Here is a 22,720-nt window from a genome sequence, read left to right on the forward strand (position 1 = left end):
GTGACTGCAGATGAAGTGTGTCGCATTATTTCTCTTAGTAAAGGCAGTGTGATCACGATTATTAAACAATTGGGGTACTCAAAAGTTTGTGCACGGTGGGTTCCAAGAATGTTAACCGATCAGAATAAAGAGGCAAGGAAAACAATAGCCTCCCAACACTTGCAGCGCTTCCGTTTGGAGGGAGACGAGTTTCTGAAAAAAATTGTGACCGGGGACGAAACATGGGTGCATTTTTTTGAACCCGAATCAAAGAGGCAGTCAATGGAGTGGCGTCACACAAGCTCGCCGAGGAAGAAAAAATTCAAAACTGTGCGATCGGCAGGGAAAGTTATGGCAACAGTTTTCTGGGATACAGAGGGTGTGATTCTGGTTGATTTTTTGGAGCAGGGATGCACAATAAATTCTGTTCAATACGTCACAACCCTCAAAAAACTTAAAGCACGTCTTCAGCGAGTTCGCCCAACAAAATCAATGGCAGATGTTCTTCTTTTGCATGACAATGCAAGACCACACACCAGTCGTCACACCTCTGACGAGATTGTCAAAACTGGATGAGAAGTTTTGCCTCATCCCCCATACAGCCCTGACCTGGCACCATCAGACTTCCATCTGTTCGGGCCACTAAAAGAAGCTCATCGTGGGATTCATTTTGAAGATGAGGAGGCCGTCAAAACATCCGTGCGTCAATGGCTTAGGAAGCAGAGCTGTGATTTTTACCGTACTAGGATACATGCCCTTGTTCAAAGATGGACCAAAACTGTAGAGATGGGCGGAGATTACATTGAAAAATGACAAAATGATCCTCAATGTTGTGGTTTTCAACCTATGTAATTGCATTTAAATTTCCTGACAATTAAACATAGAAAAAAAAATAGGAGGCATTACTTTTTGACTGACCCTCGTACAAATGGTTAATGTCCAAGTGGACATAATTTTGATACAACCCCACAGATATGAATAAATGTATGCATTGATCCATGGTTGTACCATTTTGCCATTAGACAATCCTATGGTGCTACACCTGATAATGAAGATTATGCTAGCCTCGTTTAACCTGGTTATCTGCTAAAAAATGTATGTAGTGTCATTGGTTCTCATTCTTAGTAAACAAGGAGGAATAGGGACAACTTACACTACTGCTAATGCACGACAAACAGTCATCCTTTACTGCTGAAGGAGTTCTGTAGTCACATATTATTGCAGTTAGTTTCTTAACGATTCCCTGCTATTCCTGTCCCTGCTACCGTGTCTGTGAACTGTTCTTCTTCTTCTTCTTCTTCTTCTTCCATTAAGAAGGGACTAGTATGAGCTCATCTTGACCATGTCACTTTCATAGTACCACAGCACTAGTTCTATCTTGCCTTTCCAGGCAATGCTACAGAGTCACTGCTGCTGCCTTGTTGCAGTGTCTGCTTTCGCTATTCTCCAGAGACTTATTGCATGATATGTGTCGTCTCTTAGTTGGTTAGTTACACAAGGAGCCAGTGTTATTTTCTAGAGGAATGATTTGGCACATCAGTTGTCAAACAGTAAGTGTTTCCGCAGTGACAGGAATATCACTACACACTTCATCTAGGCCCCCACTTAGCCTACCTATGACTTATTCACATCATCTTGGCTCATATATCTTAGCAATGGGGATATCGTTACTCCAGTCATGTGTTTCACAAATCAGATGTATACCGTTTTAATTGTGGACTTACCACTCCATAAGAGAACTATCTGGAATCTTGATCATTCTATTAAGATATTCATATGGTATGTTTCAATTGGACAAAGGTGATTCCAGCAAGTTTAGAATTGCTTCCAGTGTGCATCCTAATCTGAAAGATAATAGCACTGCTATCTGTTCCACTGTATTTCTTTACAACCACTTTCATTTAACATGAGGTTGTAAGACCATTAAAAATGATATAGTGTGAAAAATGTGATATGTCTTGTTCAATGTACAGCCCTCCTGTTTATTCCGTATCATTAACCACTCAACAATTTGTGCGTGAAAGGAACTAATGGGACTCTCTAGATAGGAAGTTAGTGTCTTTCAACATCTACCCCATGCAAATGAGACAGGAGGATATGTTGCATGGCCTTCTGGTTCCTCCAGGGGCGTCCTCCTAACTCGGTGCGATTAGCTATCACAGAGACCCTGGTCAGGTCATAGCACTTACTTCTGATTCGTCTTGGTACTATGGTCCATTCTACCATCATTCATCATGCGTGCCCCACTTGCACACTGCGAACTACAGTATCTCAATTATGCAATGGCTCCACTCAAACACAACACAAACACCTATGAAACACAACATTCGCTCTTAGACACTTACAGAATGTTCCCTGAGTGGGTGACCATCTCTAATTCCTACACTTCCGTATTATTTTGACTCGTAATGTTTCACCTACCACTGACACTGCTTTCAATACTATGTGTACACAGGCAATAATGTTCCACATTGTTTCCAGTTTGAACACTGATGTGCCCTTGAGTATCTATTTGTTTAGTACATTTTCATAATAATACTGGAGCCTCCATTTGATGCTTATGAACACTTGTCCTACATTACTCATCGCCACAGAGCAGAAGGGGACCTCAGACGTTATCTACAACCTCCATTGAATAAAATGTGGCATTCAGCAGAACAGAATCATATTTATCAAGCAGTTCCTGGCTGACGCACCTGGCACCACATCAATTTCAGCCTTGCTCACTCCTTCAAGAAGAAATATGAATAATGAAGTCTTTTCCCAATGTGGCTGCAACCAATGTTATCAGTTACGGTCATACTCTAATTAAATACTCACTAACCCACAATTTTGTGTATTTGTCCCTCCAGCGATGTGTTTTACCTGCCATTTAGGCTCTGCTGTATTGATGACGTGAACGCAAACTGATCTGATGACCACAACTCTATTTATGGAAAGATTTAATTTGTTTCATGCAATCTGTTCAACTGCTCTGTGCTTGCCCATCTGTTACTAACCAGAAGAGCGGTATCTGGACATGCATACATTAGTGATACTTTTGTGACCCTGTCAAGGCGTTTCTGCTCATTTCACATTCCTTTACTACCTTTAGCTTTGACATACTTTTATAGCAGCAGATAAAATGATATGGCTTCGTTACACAAATCTTGTATGGCAGCACCACACACACTTCGATATCTGCCACACCTTCATAGGCTGGTGAGATGACGAAAACGTCTGATTCATCTAGTAACAAGCTCTTGCCCTTCCTTTTGCTTCCCTTTATGATTAAATGTAAGTTGCAGTAATTGTAGTACATGATGTCACATCTTTTCCTGTTAAGTACTTCTGTTTTTCACTTCATACTGTCATGTTCTGCCATCTGTTTTTATCACCTAATTTAATTAGGACTGGCATGGACCAGTTAGATCCATCAACATTCTCAAGACTACAATCCTTTTCAAAAATTGACTATTGTGAACAACTGTTTTCAGTTCATTACATAGGATTGTGGTGCAAAACATGCCAGTTTCTTGAGGCATCGTGAGCTTGGACAGTTTATCATGATTCCCTTCATAGTTCACCTCCCATCCTTATTGCACCATCCGTTATAGTTAAGTACATTGTAATTATAAATGTAACCAATATTCTCAATTGCAATTTCGTTACAGGCAATTGAAGCTGGTTAGGCCATTTTCCTAACGGCTAAGCCCTCTATTCTTTCCCATAGCTAACCAAAGAAGTTATTACTACAGGGTAGGTCTACTGGATCCTATTTTGACATCCTTGTCCTAAATCTAACATCTCCATATTCATGCCAGTTTACATAATAGACACTTCCAAAATGCGGTTTCATTCTCATTAGATTTTCAGAAACGTGGGGGTAGAAACTCACATTTGGTTTCCCAACAAATTATAGAATTAGCACATCTACAGTAAATCACACACATTAGCCAACTGTTAACCTAATTCTGCAATATGCCAGGCTATAACGTCTTCCATTCTTTCTGAACGCATTCCAAAAGCAACTGACTGTGAATTCAGTCCTCTCAACATTCAGCCCTACGCAACATAAATCATCACTATTTTTTCGAAAGAATAATAAACTTTTAAACTTGTGCAAAGTTTCAAGACAACTAGCACCGGTGAACAAGCAATAAATACTGTTGATCAATCATATTGACTGCAAAGCCATCGAATATTGGTATCCTGTTGCAATTAGATCTACATTAGTGCTAACTCTAGCAGCATGCAAGCAGAAATGACCAGATAATGTGAACTACCATCTCTGTCTTTTCACACTGATTTAATTCTGCTTCACTGCATTATGAACACTGTTCCTCCTGTGAACAATCAGTCACAGTACCACATCACAATGCTATGCGAGTTTGGTTCAGTGTAAGTGCAGGTGTGATGAAAACAAATTTGGTACCCATGATCAGACTGTTGCTGATCGCTGTGACAAAGCTCCACAGCGAGCTTCATTCTTTGTTGCGGAGTATCTTGAAATCCTAATATGCTGGCATGTGCAGCTGAATCATATTGAAGACTACCTTTTGGCTACAAACTGACAAATAGTCACTATGCTCATACTGTAATACTGGGGACTTAAAAACGCGATCCAGCGTGACTTAATAACCATGCACAGGGAACTGTGCAAACTGACTGCTACCTTGGAAGTAAACTAAGCCTTACAGATCTTGTTGTGTAACGCCTACGCAATAATTGCATGTTAACACCCTACACACTACCATTCAGCCAAGATTGTAACAGAGACTCAGCCCTAACGCAGTGCCAGCTGAAACCTTCCAACAAATCATAACTAATAATTCATTTCATGCGTCAGTACACATGCAAATGACCTACTTCATGTAGGAATCAACCTTGCTGTATTATGGCACTGCTGCTATTGTACAACTGTCGTGATCTATAGATGTGTGAAATGTGCAGATATCCCTGCCCATAACTTGCACCAGTTGCAAATTTGAGTGTTATCACTTTCTCTTCCTTGTCGACTGTGTAGCTGCTTATGAACGCAATGTTTGGCAAACGGTCGTTCTGTTTGTTTGCAAGGGTTTTCCATCAGACTGTCATGTAGTTCAAGTTTCAACTGTACATTCATACTAATTATTACATGTGTCCTACCTTATTACTCTCCACTAGTGTCGTGAATTTTGAAAGTGCATTGCTTTTAGAGGAAACTAATGAATTCCCTTGCTCTTGCAGTGTTGTTGCGATGCACAAATCTTTATTTATGCCCATTGGGAACAGATTACCGTATTTGGTAGCACAGTCAACTACAGCAGCAGTTCTCTGCTGTGACTATGCATTTGCACTTCAGACTACTCTAACAGTAGACTTATATTCAACGTTCGTATTATGATGTATCACACCCACCATTAGGTTATCTGCTCATTTAACTTACACACACAACAGCTTTGAACTTTTTCTGCTAATTTGCCTGAAACACCTTTTGTGCTGGCATCCAAACGACAGCCTGCCTACACTACCAAAAAAAATCAAAGGCTCGCCTTCTGCAAACCACTGATGAATACTAGCTTCAGTGAACTGCGAGTTACCATTGACCACAGCAATGCACACATCACTGAGTGGAGTAGGCTGGAATACCTACATACAGTGGTTGGCCTGGTGTCATCTCCTTCGAGTCACTGTAGTTGTCCTCAGAATGGTTATATGGATCATACATAATTCAGATCACCAAAACCAGTGGTGCACAAGCAGCAGCTGTTGGGTAATATTATATTTACATGGATTTTGGACCTTGGCGCAGTTTAGTTACGACTCTCATTTACGACTAAGCATTAGGAGATGGGATGCTAATATGTATTAGCCTGTTCTCATTGCATAATTTTATCATTTTGTTTATTTTGTAACATGGGAGAGCATTACATTCCACTTAGTTAAGGGCCAAACCAATGAAGCAGGATTTAACAATCAATATCAATTAAGTACATGAAATAAGATATAATAAAACAATGATAGTGTTACAGTGTCTTAATCAGATTATTTTACAATGAATGTATAATCAGTTTGTAATGTATCCTTCAATAACTTTGTAATTTTAACTTTTATACTACAAACTGCAGAGATTGTAGGAAAAATAATGAATTTTATTAATATTATTGAGCTAAACCTCCTTTTCTATTGCAATACACTCCCAGACTTCGCTGATGCACCCCTTTGACGCAGTATTATATACTTTCATGATCTGCAATGCTAGACCTTCACAATTGGTAACAACATTTGGTGGCACCAATGGTGTCATTCCCAACCACAATACCCCATCACCACCCACAGGCATCACCATTGCAGCAGCCTAGCCACTGCCCAGCTGATGCATCTTGACAGCCCTCATGTTGTCCCTGCTAGCTCAGTATGTGGTTGTCACATCTATTGCCTCTGCACTACCACACCACTGTACCAGTGCATCATCTCAGTCGGCTGCATATATGTCTACAATAACAAAATCAGCCAATTCGAACTCTACATTACTGTACTTTTATCTGTAACTTCTTAAATACTTTTGAGTTTTTCTACCCACATTTTTACTACATTTTGGAAATTCTTTGTTTCCCCTATTAGAACCTTGCATCTCTTAACATGAGCCACCCGTCCAAAGGAGCATTTCCAAACATTAAACTACTACTTTTGTAATTTTGAAATAATTGGCCTGCTGCTATGGAGGGGGAGTGAAGTGTGCATGGTAGACTGACAGACACAGTGGGAAACACTTTATGAAATATGTTTCACTTTAGAGCTGTGGCTAGGCAGTGGCTGGTTCTGTACCAGTTACCACTGTATATGCCTTGCTCACATTCATACCATTCTGACAGTGCAGATGCTGATGGGGTGACACTTCCAATTAGCATTGCTAGTGAGGAAAATCTTCTAGAAACCCATCCAGCAACCTTCCAGACAGCTGTCAATGGTCACACAGGGACATAGAGCATGGCTGGGATCAGTTTCACTCACTCTTGGCAACTAGCTTTCAATCTGATCAGATGTGCCCTTCCATCCCATTCACCAGCACTATGCCCCTTAGTCTGTTAGTAGCCTTAGAGGTAGAGTTCTAATGTAAACACCAGTCAGTTGTTTCAAAGCACTCTCCATTTTTTTTAAAATATGCTTGATTTCCATGTACTCCTGGATCCACATCCTACAATTGGCTTGTAATTGACAATTCTTGTACAATATTTTATTCTGTCATTATTAGCTAAAGTTATGATTTTATTAGGTGCAGTTACACTCTAATTTACAGGTGCCCACTGTGTTTATGTAGACGAAGTTCTTTGGCTGGTTTTCCACACAACCACTGAATGTTTATTTTCTGTTTACATGTCAGGTAGCAGAGAAATGCTACATGACCCATCTTTAGTTCACACATATGGTCACTCAGTCCATATTGTGTTCCTTTTCTAACCTGTTATAACAAATTTTACTGTTTTTCTTAGACATTCATAATATGTATAGTCGCCACACTTAGTAGTTTATTTTCAGATTCATCTGAATGTAAGGCTATTGTCCAGAAACCTGGTTCTTATTCCCTTTTATTTAAAAGTAATATTTAATAAAAATGTATGAGGATGTTGCCTATTATGAACAAGCTATACAGCAGTTGTGGATGTCCTATCACAAGAAAGATGAAATAAAATGTAATCACATCACTACAAAGTGTAGCAAAACAGAACAGTGCCAATTACTTAATTATAACTACCTCCAGTTGTTAAACATATGATGTGACATACTAAACCACTTTCACTGATAACAAATAGTTAAAAAATAAAAACAATCGCTTTGAAATTAAAAATGAAGCATAATTACAGATTTCTAAAAATGTCATGTTTATTTACAAAAACTAAGAAAAATATTCACAATGGAAATATCTTTGAATATAACACAAGTCATATTTAGTACTCAAGTTCTGAGCTCTCCCAAGTGTTATTCTTGTGTATACAAATAACTGGAATCGAATTTTAACACCTAATGTTCGTTAACATATTTCATTTTGTGTACAACTTACACAGTATTAAATGCTGAACAAATAATTAAGAACTTTGGTGTATAACACTTATCTACATTATCTCTGAATCATGTACAGAGCTTTGTCAAACAAAAAATTTTCACAAAAAATATAGCTATTGTGCACTGGTGATAATGGTAACCAAGCACAACGATTTCGTTACATTACACATTTTCGCATCTGAACTATTTACATGAAGATGAGCAAAAATGTCATGAACATTGCCCGTGAGGAGAACGAAAGCCACACTGTATGCACATGATGCAGTAAACAAATTACAAGTATATAAGCAGACTGGAGATTAACAAGGAATTGTCCTACCAATTAGATGTTTTTTTTTTTGTGTGTCATCAGTCTACTGACTGGTTTGATGCGGCCCACCACGAATTCCTTTCCTGTGCTAACCTCTTCATCTCAGAGTAGCACCTGCAACCTACGTCCTCAATTATTTGCTTGACGTATTCCAATCTCTGTCTTCCTCTACACTTTTTGCCCTCTACAGCTCCCTCTAGCACCATGGAAGTCATTCTCTCAAGTCTTAGCAGATGTCCTATCATCCTGTCCCTTCTCCTTATCAGTGTTTTCCACATATTCCTTTCCTCTCCGATTCTGTGTACAACCTCCTCATTCCCTACCTTACCTTATAGGGTTATGAACATGTAAATCCAATGACATAAGTGACTAGAAAAGGGCAAGTTACAGTGGCGTTGCAGTTGGGAACTAGCACCTCAAAAGTAGTGAAGCTGGTTGGCTGGATCTATGCTATTTTTGTGAACGTCTGTGAAAATTGGCTGAAGGGTGATAAACCCACCACTGTATGAAAAGATCTAATACATCTATACTTCATCACAAATCATCAAGGTCAGAGGCTTGCCTGCTCTGTAAAGCTGGGCATGTGACAATATGTGACATATCTAATGAAGGAAAACACTGCTGGAGCAGCCATACACGTTTTTGAAACCACAATTCAATGTAGACTGTTGAACATGGGGCTCTGCAACATGTGGTCTCTGTATGTTTCCATACCAATCCACCAAACTGTTCAATTGCAACTGCAGTGGGCAAGGGAACATTGAGGTTGGAGAGAGGTCATCTATCAACTGTTAGGATGGGTGACATTTCCTGTGACACCAGGTCAGTTGCCACATCCAGATATGCTGTCATATAGCTGAATGGCACCACAAGGAGGGGACCATTATGCTATGCGGGCAGTCACTTGGGCTCCTTTGGGATGTCCGGTAGTAACTGAAGGCATCATGACAGTTTCAGACTAAGTGACCTTTATTGCAGGTCCATAGATTCCTTCATACCTCATGTGCTCTCCCATGGTGAAGGCATCTATGAGCAGGATAACAGTCCGCGTCACATGTGCAGAAGGACTCCACAGTGGTCTGAGTAGCAGGGGAACTAACACTAATGTCGTGACCACACCATTTAGAAGATCTGAATGTAGGGAATACAACTGGTGCAACATACATCCAGGAACATGTAAACGATATGTCCATATCATGTAGAATTTTTCAGGTATTGTGTTCCAAATTTGGACAAACATGCTGTCAAACAGGTTACTATTTCTTGTTACATTTTCTAATGCAGAATTACTTCTAACAGAACATAAATGTACACGCTATTAATGACACATACAGCAAATCTATCGAGAAAACATACCTCAGTAAAATAATTGCCATAGTCATGTTTCTCCAATGTTGAATTGACTAGCCTTAGTGAAGGAAGTGCCATGAATATGTATTTCCTGTTACTGTTCCTAAAATGCAGAGTCACAAGTACTACATAATGACTCTGTTTGGAATAACGAGCAGGATGAGGAAGTCATCACATTTCCTTGGTCTTATACCGAATATTGCATAGTACTTAAGATTACTGACGAAGGTAAGGACTTATCACACAATTCACAATCTTTTTGTCTCAAGATCGATAGGAAAAGCAACAGTTTCAATGACAAATACACATTTGATTCATGTTCCTGGAGTATTTAGTAACACAATTTCTTGACATCTCGAACTGCAGATATGGATTTTTATATTGTCACATTATCTGTTACTACTCTATAGTACACATTGTTGCACGTTTTTTCACAATTCCATCATATTTCAATGTTATTTCATAGGCATTACAATTTATTGTCCCCCTCTTACATCCATTATTTTATAGGCCTTGAGGGCACCAACCAGGAAAACCTATTTGCGTATACTAACACTCACTTGTAGTTTCTTTCTGATGTGAGGTAATGAATTTGTTGAAAGTACCCAACTGAGTTAAATTTTGTGACAGATATAACATTTGTGAGGTCCCCCTTCCAATGTGTTCTAATGCATGTGTCTTGAGATCGCCTGATGTGGCAAATGATTTGCCACAAGTATCACATTTGTAATGTCGTTTCCTGGTGTGTGTGAATGTTGTTTCTTGAGATCGCCTGCCCTAGCAAACGATTTCCCACAAATATCGCATTCGTGGAGTTTCTTTCCAGTGTAAATTAATGCACGTCTCTTGAGAGCACACAACATAGCAAGGATTTCCCCACAAATCTCACGTTTGTGAGGTTTCCTTCCAGTGTGAAAGACAATGTGTCTTAAGACTGCCTGCCCTAGCAAAAGACTTCCCACAAATCTCACATTTGTGAGGTTTCATTCTAGTGTGAATTAATGTATGTGTCTTCAGATTGCTTGACAAAGCAAAACATCTCCCACAAATCTCACATTTGTGAGGTTTCTTTCCAGTATGAATTAAGAAATGGGTCTTGAGATGACCTGACTGGGCAAACGATTTCAAACAAAACTCACATTTGTGAAGTTTCTTTCCAGTGTGAATTAATTCGTGAGTCTTGAGATAACCTGATCTAGCAAAAGATTTTCCACAGATCTCACATTTGTGATGTTTCTTTGCAGTGTGAATTAAAGAATGTTTCTTGACATCGCCTAATATAGTAAAAGATTTCCCACAAATCTCACATTTATGAGGTTTCTTTCCTGTGTGAAATAATGCATGTCTCTTGAGATCGCCTGACCTAGCAAAAGATTTCCCACAAATCTCGCATTTGTGTGGTTTCTTTCCAGTGTGAATTAATACATGTGTCTTGAGATACCCTAATCTAGCGAAAGCTTTTCCACAAATCTCACATTTGTGAGGTTTCTTTCCAGTGTGAATTAATGAATGTTTCTTGAGGTCGCCCAACATAGTAAAAGATTTCCCACAAATCTCACATTTGTGAGGTTTCTTTCCAGTGTGAATTAAACAATGTGACTTGAGATGGCCTGACTGGAAAAACGATTTGCCACAAATATCACATTTATGGGTTCTGTTTGTGGTAAGTAGATCACCCTGGGAACTTACAGTAACAGTTGTAGATAAAGTTCCACAATGATTTGTTTCTTTTTCAGTATCATTTGTCACATGTGTATAACATATGTCATTAGAGGACTTGTTTGCAGCTTTCCATGCTTCCTTGTATGAATTCAGCTCATTGTGTTTTGTGACAGAATCTTCTAGCTCACTATCCAAGAAAATACTGCTTTGATGCTCATCACTACAGCCATAATTTTCATGATTGGCAACAGTTAAAACTTGATAATTCTCACTCATTCCCAAATGTTTTTTCAAGCTAACATTACTGTGAAATACATCACCACACCACTTACAAATATACAAAGGTGGTTGCATGCCATCAGTGTGCATAAACACATGCATTATTAGCCTATATTTTGAAGGAAAGGTCTGTTGGCAGAAATTACAGCTATATACACGTAATTCATTTTCCCTTGTATTACAGTCATATCGGGAGGCAACTGAGCATTCGTTATCAACAGTCACATATTCTGGATAAGTACCAAACTCGTGAGTTGACTTCTCCATGTCTATCACCAACTCATCCTGGACCAGTCTATGGTTACAAGTTTCTTCACATGTTATGCCACAGCTACCACCAGTGCTCTGAGTCAACCTGAAGGGTAAAGAGGTGAATGTTATATGTATTCAACAAAGAAACAATATTTGAGTGACCATAAATCCAGTACTATAGGCCAGAAGTTTTAAAAGTGCACAAGACATCTTTAGTAACACTTAGTGATTTAGAATTATAATATTCCACTATAAGTAAAGGGCAGGTGAGGTAAACGTGGTTTAAAACGAAAATAACCAGATGAAATTCAATAATGATTCATCTCTGTCACTGCTGATATGCCTAGGGATTTTTAGATGAGAATTAAAATAGTTCACTTTCACGTGTTACAATCTTTTTAAGATACAGTGCTACAAGTTAATAGTGTACACCAATAATTTCTAAATTTTCCCCTTCCATTATCTTAGTTCTGTAAGTGCCTTCCTACTCTTTGTTTTGCCAACACTTTCACCTTTGGAAATGATAAATTTATTTCACCTTGTAAACAATTTTTCTGTTTGATTCATGAGTCATGAAGTAGTGCAAGCATCAATATTTTGACTAGGTATCTAGTATGGATGTTAAACAGGTGGGTGATGACTGCTCATGAAGAAGAATCAATGTCACAGCCATCAAGGGGAAAAATTGCATACTGATGAATGAATGTGAATGACACACTTGCAGATGGTTTTAATCTAAGACTGTTTTCGACATTGCAACTTATATGAGACCTTGCACAAATGGAAATACTGTGTGAAAAGATGGAAATGGTTTTAATTTTTCCAGTATATTTGCAGTGATCCTTTTTGAAAATTTTTATATCTTCCCAATTTCTGGTCACCTGGCATTGAAGAACACCAATGACTAAAGGACACACATGAAAATAGCCACATCATCACCCATTAACACTTTCGCACCGGCATCGGTGCAGGCGCACAACTTAACAGTGCAGCCCAGCAGTACTGGCTGGTAATGCTCTGAAACGGCAGGTACTGCTCGGAGCGGACGCTCCTAAGCACACCTCAGATGTAGGCTGACGTCAAGAACTTGTAAGATCTGTAGGTTCATATTCTATACCAACTTAATGATGACACCTTAGATGCATTACTTCAAGTAAGCTTTGACTGTACTGTGGTCATGTTTCAAAGTCTGTTTGCTGTCTGACATCTGTAGGTGTCACAGGCGTCATTCAAATGTTCATGATTTGTTGACAATATATCAAAAAATACAATTCAAACTAACAAACAAATTCACAGCATTCAGGAAAAATTTGGATTTCAAAATGCAAATTATTAAGAAGGAAAAAAAGGAAAATGGAAAACGGATTCATTTGAAATTATAATTACTTCAAAAGCCCATTTTTTACGATTGACTCTGAGGTCGTCAATTTAGTAGCATGTTTGCTCCTGGTATGAGAGAATTAGCTGTCTACATGTATCATAGACGCCAAGATGTGTACAAAATTAGTAATCGGAGCACACCCTACATGGAGGCTTCTCTGGTGTCTCACATCACTTCAACTGCAGTGCTATTAAATTTAGCACAACTATTTCTTTCGCTGAAAACTGAAGTGAACGCTTCACAATGCAGTAAGAAGTCGACTTAACAAAAAGGAAAACCTCATTTTCTGAGTTCCCGTGAAAAAAAAGTTCTGACCTTTCACATCATAAAAAGGAACTGTGCAATGTCAAAAGAAATAGAAAAAGCTGTCTCTCATAATCGGAATTTCCCCGATATTTTCGCGCTTTTGCTACTTATGAGAAATTATATAGCAGTTCAAGCAATATCCACGTCTGTGTGGGCAGGTTGTACACACTAATAGCATATCAGTGCGCTTGCCTTGTTCCGCACACTTCTTACACCACTTCCTCATAACTTGCTTCATTTCTGCAGTAGCTTTCCACTTTTGCACAACGTGTGTTTATTTGTGACGTTTCTTCCTCACATTTCGTGGAAAGTCCATTGGTGGAAGGAAGCTCCTTTAGAATACCATGCAATTTTCTCTCCTCTCCCAAATTTTGCTGACACTTTGTCTTTGGGGGTATATTTCCTATTTAATTTTAGAGTACCTGTGGAAAGTGCCTTTAGGTTCTACAGAGTTGTAGCTAAATGAAAACATATTATAATTGTCCGAATAAAGGTGATGACCAACATACAGATTTTCTGCCATCAAATGCAAAACGACCTTTCCAGTGTGACCTTTTCCCCCAGTATCTCCACTACTTCCCGTGTATACAGCACACTTATTTATGAAACCGTCTGGCTTGTTGAGCATGTACATCTTAATGCCATATTTACTAAATTCGCTTTTTATGTATTGCCTAAATGACAATCTTTCCCGCCCAAGGATCATCGATTCATCTATTGATAAATCTCTTCCTGCGTAATACATTTGAGACATTCTCGTGATAAAATAATCCAATATAGATCATATCTTATATAAACGATTGTCTGGTGTCTGGTTTCCTGGAAGTGGATTTTTTTGCAAAATGCAGAGAGCGTAATATGACCAAATACTGGTCTCTGCTTTTACTCACCAATATTCCCCTATTCTCAAACAGCGGTTCTTTCTTCCTATAGCCTTGTAATCGCGGGTATTTAACGTTACCCATATGTAACGAAACACCCAGGAAAACTAGTAATTCGCCTATACTTAGAGATTTCCATTTACAGATCCTAGATCCCTCTTTTGTATTTCGCTCAGAAACATGTCGACTGCGTTATCGTTCGTTTCGTCAACTACAAGTAGCAACAATTCGTCTGTTACCAATAATCTGAAGAAATCCATACGAGAATTGCCAGCAGGATGAATTTGCAAAACTTCTTCGTTACTAAATGGGTGATACTGCATATTACGTGGTTCTTTATGCCAGGACTCAACTGGATTATCTCTGTGTGACAGGTCGAGCACTTTTTCGTAGTCGTTTTCCACACAATCGTCGTGATCCGTATCTTCAGATTCGGAACAGGTTCGAAAGCAGTTTTTCAATGTTATCATCACTCTGCAATTCTTCTGCAGCCTGTAAATGGCAATCTCCGTTGCATGCCTCATCGTCACTACACAGAAAATCACTTTCGTCTAGTACACTAAGTAACTGTTCCTCTGTCAATTTAACACTTTTCATGCTCCTTTTCACAATGGAAGGTCGAGGTGTATTTTCATTAGTCGCCATTACGAACAATGTACGTTCGATAACTGACCACACGATACAAAAGTTTACACTGTTTGCTGCTAGCTTGGACGCTGCAACTAGACTGAGTAATCCGACAGTGAGCGCAGACGCTTATAAGCATCAGCTGCACTTGCTCATGGCTTGTTGTGGCGCTTATAAGCGTCAGCCACAGCGAAAGTGTGAAACACTGCAGGCTGACACTACATATTGAGTGGCAGTGATAACAGCTGATGCATGATCTACCCCTGTAGTATCTGTGACGCATTATTCCACCTGCAGTCAAACCCTTTCCCACAGAACAAAACTGTGATGCCTTTTGGGTCCCCAGTATGTGCATCATGTTGGTCATGAAATATTACTAACTACTGAAACATGCAGTGTTTTCGTATGTTCTGACGAACTTTTGAATTTTTTGCATTGTGTTGGGTATACAGTTCTGTTTGGCATGGTTCTGGCAAATTTCGACTGTCAACTCTTAACTGGGATCACACGATTTTTTTAACGTAACTGGTATCATGGTGTGAGTAAGATTCTAGAAGTTGACAACTGAATCACTAAATATTATAAACATTTTCTGAACTCCATTAGTTGCATCATGTATTTTCATACATATGAAAGTGAAGTAACTTAATATTAATAATGAAGAAAAAATCAAAAAGTATGCAAGTAAGGTTTCAAACAAATACCTTTCCGAATCTCAAAGTACCAGAAATAAAACTTACAATCACAATTTTATGCTATAGCTGTCAACTGTAAACAAATCAGAATAAGAAACAGAATTTCTGGAGGACTTCAGCAATAAATCAATTTTGATGTTAATTATTTATCAATTGTTTTAGAGACCTTCATGTAAGCATTGTGTAGGTACTGGGTACTTGTGTTATATCATTCATCTTTACTCTGCACAACAATTTCTGTAGCAGGTACATTCATAAATTATTCATGCAGTGATGATGGAAGTGCACATGTATTTTATCAACACATCCTACAGCCTGGACAGTAACACTGCTGATGGTTTACACCACATTTATTGAAAATTTTGGCACTATAGCTGTTACCACAACTTTATTCCTCCTCTTGTTCTCTCGATTCTCAAACCAACGAGCTGCCATTATGAACAAAAACTGTTTCTTACTTTTTATCTATTACTACATAACCCCCCTACCCAACAACTAGACAGGTTGGGGGATTAATGGGACTTAGCAACCTTCACTCAGTCTTTCGGCCGAGGCTGGTGGTTGCGAAGTGGCATTGCATACATAGGCTAGTATTATGATGGGGTAGCGACTCCCAAAAACGACCACTCCCCCCTGCAGCAGAATTAGTGTACCCCAACTGTCTGCAGCCAGTGTAATCCATGGGAAAGTGGGAATGTCTGAAAATGTTTGCGAAATAAGTAACTGAGGCAGAACGTGGGGACCAGCCCGGTATTCACCCAGCAGGATGTGGGGAAACTGCCTAAAAACCACATCCAGGCTAGCCGGCACATCGGCCCTTCGTCACTAATCCGACAGGCAGATTCGATCCAGGGTTGGCACACCTACCGGAATCCAGGAAGCAGCGCAATCCTGCTCTTGGCTACCATAACAGGTCGTTTCTTACATTACCGTGAAAATATTGCATCTGGTTCCACCTACTAAGGAAAGATTGTCAATCCATTTGATGCCAGGGTTGGGACTGCTGTGAATACAAGCAAGCCTATTAAAGCTTTCATCTCAGAAACATCATCGTGCCAAGGAGGTATGTTCTTCTGAACATTTTTATATCACAAAGATTTTGTTTCATCACTGTTGAAACTTATAACATACCTTGAGGGAAAAGTACACATGATTTCTTGTTCAATGTCTCGATTTCTACCCAATGCATTAACGCTAAGTCACAGGGCAGGAATCTGCAAAGCGATGTTATATTGTGTAGCACAAACATTGTTTGGTTATGCATTTGTGCATTTGTCCATTTGAAAGAGTTTCCCCTACCATAAAAGCAGGAATCATGGTGATATGACTATGTCCTCTGTTATCACCACCACCACCACCACCGAGCAGTCTTCTAAATTTGTATCACCAATTTCCATCACATAATCATGATGAATATTACTGCCATCTAGAACTTCATAAATCATTTATCCAAAATATACATAGTACAGTTGTCTTACTCTCAGATGACGACGACGATGACGACAACGACGACAATGACGATGACGACAACACCCAGTAACCAGGCAGAGAAAGTCCCCAACCCGGCCAGGAATCGAACCTGGGATCGCATGATCTAAAAGCAGCAATGCCAGCTACTAGACCACAAGCTGTGGACAGAACTCATGGAGAATATTAAGTCTGTTCAGTCTGGTTTGAATGGGTAGAGACGTGGCATACACTGCATATTCTAAAAGACAGTGAAAGCAGTCAACATAATTATTACACTGCAATAATAACAACAAAAATATGCTGTTGATAAAAACCCCAACTGAGTAGCAATCATAGGACGAGTGTGGTATCTCTGCAAGACATCAGAGCAACTTCTTTATGAATTTACTGAAGATAAAAATGTCTGAACAGCACCCCGTTTCTATAAGAAGTCGATTTGAGACGTTTTAAGTGATTATAATTACACTATCAGTGTTCTGGCTGCTGCATTGTGGGCTCTATACTTTGCAGGATGCTGTAATGTTGTAGGACGTTCATTAACTGGTGTCCTCTCCGAGTACACTGGAAAAATAATTTCCACTTTCCGCCACCAGCACTATAAGCAGTCGGAATGAGGTATCAAAGTAGGAAAAGAGGAGAACGATCATACCAATGATAATGGTTGTTCTGGTACGTTTACTAGGATATTATGAGAAATCAGATTGACAGTCATATGATACACTTCTGATCAGGAGTATCTGGATACATCCCCAATAAATATTTCACTTATTCCAACATCCACATGTCTCATGAATTTAGGTCAGGTGACCTCAAAGGCCACATATCTTTAAAATGCCAAAATATAATGCAGGTGATACTGACGGTTTCATGAAACCAATCATTCACTCAACAACTGACATATCATGCTACCCCATATCACATCAAAATAATGGTCCAGACACTTGTGTTCTTGAAATGCTGGGATCACGTTGCATAACAAGGTCCTAATGAAGTTCAGATGTCACTGTACAGCTGAGAGGTCCATGGCATGTCATTTTCTCCAAGGAACACTGACTGAGAATGAAGGCACTTGCGATATCACACCATGCTGTCACGTAAGCTGAGTGCAGTGGATGACCCTACACAAGATTTGCGAGGGCGGAGGGGAGGTAGAGGGGGAGGTGGGGGTGGGGAGGGCGGAGGGGAGGTGGAGAGGGAGGGGCGGCGCGACAGGGGGCGGCGCGACAGGGGGCGGCGCGACAGGGGGCGGCGCGACAGAGGGGGGCGCGACAGAGGGGGGCGCGACAGAGGGGGGCGCGACAGAGGGGGGCGCGACAGAGGGGGGCGCGACAGAGGGGGGCGCGACAGAGGGGGGCGCGACAGAGGGGGGCGCGACAGAGGGGGGCGCGACAGAGGGGGGCGCGACAGAGGGGGGCGCGACAGAGGTTGCGTTTTTGCTGTTTTTCTGATAGCGTGGTTAGGCAGGACCCTACGACCACCACCTTAAACTGCAGCAGCTTAATATTTCTGACAAGCACGATTATAAATTTCGCTGATGTGCACCGGACACTTTGTGGGTTACGCCGTTTAATACATGTTCTGTAGAGAACTTCGACTTCTCCCAAAGTAAAGCCAGTTACATGTGCAATCACTCAAGAACTTTCTTCGCTCTCGTTTTTGAAAGGCAACCATAGTTTTTTCCAGCATTATTGCATAATCTGCAATCGAGTAAACTTTAAACTTGGTCATTCGTGTATGTATTACTTTTTCAAGATATATGAAACGCAAGTGTGCCACCAATATTTAAAATTATGGCATAAATGGCTGATCCTCAACGTTACGTCTTGAATGAGAATATAATGCTCCGTGATTTAAGAAATTCATCACATATTCTGACACGCATTATCATCTTGCATAAAAGGAAATTTACTTTGAAAGAAACACTTCTGAAACCAACATTCACATTATTTCACCACATCCTGTTAGAAATGTAACGAGTAGTGATGTCTCTCATCAAAATGAGCTCAGGAATGAGACACACTGAAAGCAGTTTGTTGTTAGAAAGTATTGCAGAATATTTAACATTGTTGTCAGCAGATGCCTGTGTGTTCCACTCTTTTGTTGTTTTTAATGCCACATTTTCTTTGCTACAAAACATTTATTTTAGTGATAGTCCCACTTATGTTTTATTGGTGCAGTATCAATCTGCAATGGCGGGCTAAACAATTTTTTTAATTATTTTAGCAATCAGAATTACAAAAACTTAACAAAAAAATTCCTGGAATTCTGAAAAATCCCTCATCTGGATCTGAGCAGATTGAGTCATTTTGTGGAGCTATATTAAAGATAAGGAGTACAGCAGTAACCCCAAAACTATTGCTGAGCTGGAAACAGACATTCAATTGGTCATAGACGACATTGCTATTCTGACACTTCAGTGGGTCTTCCAGAATTTGGCTATTTGGCTGTGCCACACACATCATCATAAATGATGGCAGGCATATCGAACATGTCATAACCTAAATCCCAATATCTGTAGTGAAGTTTACATGTTGAATAAAGCGTGTGAACGCTGTAGTTTGTAACTAAATTACGATTTTTTCATACAGTTTAATAATTGTTAGCTTGTATGTTTGCTAAGTGACAGACTGAGCACTGGGCTAAGGGCTACATATCCATCAATGCTACCAGTGTTTTGACTGAGCAATTCAATTACGTATGTTGGTGTGGCTTTCTGCCCAAGTTAGGAGTGAGGTTATCATTTCCTTCGTCATAATTCATAGGAAGTCGAAATTACTGTGAATGTTGATCATCCTTTCCCCCGCAGTATCACTCTCTCCTTCACTCACTCATGCTTTCATGGAAACAATTAGTGGTAAACAGAAAAATTAAGGGATCACTGACTGGAACTTTCTGCTTTTGGTGAGGTTTGTTTACTAGAGTGTACATAATCCATGTACACACACTTTAGAGCCATTTACTCTAGATGTCTAATTAAATGTACAGTCCTTGCCTGGTTTAATGATATTAAACTAAATTACATTAACACATGTTCCACAGATCATGAACATGACATTTTGCAATGTGGAACTTTTGAGTTTAACTGTAGGTTTCTTTACACAATGCATTTGTTTTTACAATTACTATTTCATATTTAAAATTCATCTACTGAGTAGACAATGTCGTCATTCATAAATTCTTTTGATTTGTTTGTAGATACTGGTTGGCTATCTGTCAGTGTGTTAACGCTACCTGGTAATGACCAAACATTTTTGTGGCAGCACAAATCATCTCTTCCTGTGCCAAACTTTGCTGTTATCTTTTAACTGTGATTAGTCATTAATAACAAATTTCGGAACTGAATGTGCATATTGTGAATGTACTGCGACTACCTAGTTTCTTAAGTAAGTGTCTACAAGGTGATCTTGGGTGCTCTCCAACTATTATTCTGATTACACACTTTTGTTCTAACGATGAGGGACCCCAAAACTTGATGCTATATGAAAGCAGTGAATGGAAATTGGCGTTGTAGATGATTTACTGATATGTTTGTCACCAAAATTTGCAATAACCCTTATAGCATAAGATGCTGAACTGAAATGTTTCATCACCTCATTGACGTGCATCTTCAAATTAATTTCTCATCACTGCAGACCCCCAGAAATTTCGAATGTTCTACTTAACAGCAGATTTGTGTTCAAACTCTATATTTATCAAAGGTATTACGCCATTTACTGCACAGAACAGTACATACTGTTTTCTTAAAATTTATTGGGAGACCATCTGCAGACAACCACTTAATTTCCTGAAAGACATAATTCACTATTTCCTCAGCTAATTCATGTTTCTTGGGTGTCATTACTGCATCATCAGGAAAAGAGTTAGATCTGCATTGTCATGAATTGGAGTGCCAAATCATTAATACATATTAAGAGAAATATGGGGAACAAAACTGAACACTGTGGAACACCATTCTTGATACCTCCCCAGTTAGAGGACTGCTGACTTTTGCACACTATTGCTACTGTTAGTTTCAACCTTCCGCATTCTTTCACTTAAATATGAATTAAACAATCTGTGCTTCTTCAGCGTACAACCCTGTATTTTCTAATGAAGAGCTAGATTCTATTTTCTATACAACATTTAAAAATTGTTATTAAAATTACTTCTGTTTTTGTTAAACTTTTCATTGAGTTTGATAGGAATACAATTTTCCTGTTTCCTTTCTACCAATATCCCAAACTGTTTTAATTTTATTATTAGAGGTGCTAATGCGAGTAGTAATGCACACACTTATGGACTGTATTATGACATTTCATAATATAGTGACAGTTTTTGTAAGGTTTGGCTGTTTTTGGTTCATTCCTCCTCCTGCCTGTAAAATAAATTTCGAATTTCTGTATACAACATACTTTTATCTGTTTCATAAGTCTTAGCTTTTAAGAGTGTTTTTTATGATTACGTTTTGTTGTAACCTTAGGGAAATTATTTTCACATTAAATTTGAAATTACCATCAGTTTCCCTGTAGATCTCATCCCATTCTGTTGCTATCTTTACAATTGTTAAATTGAATTCACTATTTTAGAGGACTGTTTTGCATTACTTGCATGGAACTACATCATACAGTATACCTAGCTGTACATCATGATCATACGGACCATTCTCAAACGGTAAAGTTTTTATTTGATTAAATTATATTCAGTTTATAAATTCTCTCTTCGTACTGCTTTCCTGTACTACCTGTGCAGCAAAATCAGTAACTGTTGTCAAATTGAAAGAACCAGGTCATACTTCAAAGTCTCTTTCTATCAGATTCTTTCAGAAAAATCTACATTGAAAACCCCACAAAAACTAACGTTGTCTGACTACCAGATGGCACAATAAAGAATCAAAGTATTTAAGAAATCGTTGGAAATTTCTGAATGGGGCCTTCACGCAGCTACAAATTACGAAGTGCCATTTAGTTTAAGCTAACAGGAACCATGCGTCTGCATATTGCCCTAAACTATATATATAATTTTTTTTAGATTCTAAATTTTTCATAGATCTGCACAACAGTGTTTCCTTTTGATGTACAGTACTTGCAAGCCATGATTGCATTTTGAAGCTTGTAACATGTTTATTGCACTATTTTGTTTGAGCCACATCTGATCAAAATAAATAATACAGAAAAGATTATTTCTTTTCCTGATGCTGTGAATTAATCTCAGAGAAGTAGCAATATTTAATACAGTAATGGATCCTCCATCGGAGTCCTTTATTGCATTTGCTGTATGTGTATGCTGAAGGTTTCCAAATTCCTCTCGATTGGTAGCCCCCTACTAAAGCTATCTTACAATTTAAAACTACCTACATTTTGCCTTGTATGATACTTGACATGATCCTCAAATTTCAATACAGTGCAATGAAAAACATCTTTCTAGAAAACTTCCAAATCCCTTTGCTAGACACAGTTTTCGAGAGAGAGGGGGGAAGAGATGGCGAGAGAGAGGGGGGGAAGATGGCGCGAGAGAGAGAGAGAGA

The 22,720-nt window shown here is 39.0% G+C and overlaps 1 protein-coding gene across 7 annotated transcripts in view; it reads right to left on the reverse strand.

Annotated features, from left to right (window-relative positions):
* Positions 1 to 22,720, reverse strand: part of LOC126295133 (zinc finger protein 708-like) — a 233,563-nt gene that overhangs the window by 90,109 nt on the left and 120,734 nt on the right. For 6 of the 7 annotated variants that reach the window (XM_049987406.1, XM_049987408.1, XM_049987409.1 and 3 more), the window contains one exon: positions 7,800 to 11,960. The exons of the other annotated variant lie outside the window; for it this stretch is intronic. In XM_049987406.1, the coding sequence (XP_049843363.1) occupies positions 10,550 to 11,960 (1,411 nt within the window). In that variant the 3' untranslated portion in view covers positions 7,800 to 10,549. Of the gene's footprint in view, positions 1 to 7,799; positions 11,961 to 22,720 lie in introns of those variants that run through there. 7 annotated transcript variants of the gene reach the window in all.

Source organism: Schistocerca gregaria, chromosome 11, assembly GCF_023897955.1.
Source record: "Schistocerca gregaria isolate iqSchGreg1 chromosome 11, iqSchGreg1.2, whole genome shotgun sequence".
NCBI classification, from domain to species: domain Eukaryota; kingdom Metazoa; phylum Arthropoda; class Insecta; order Orthoptera; family Acrididae; genus Schistocerca; species Schistocerca gregaria.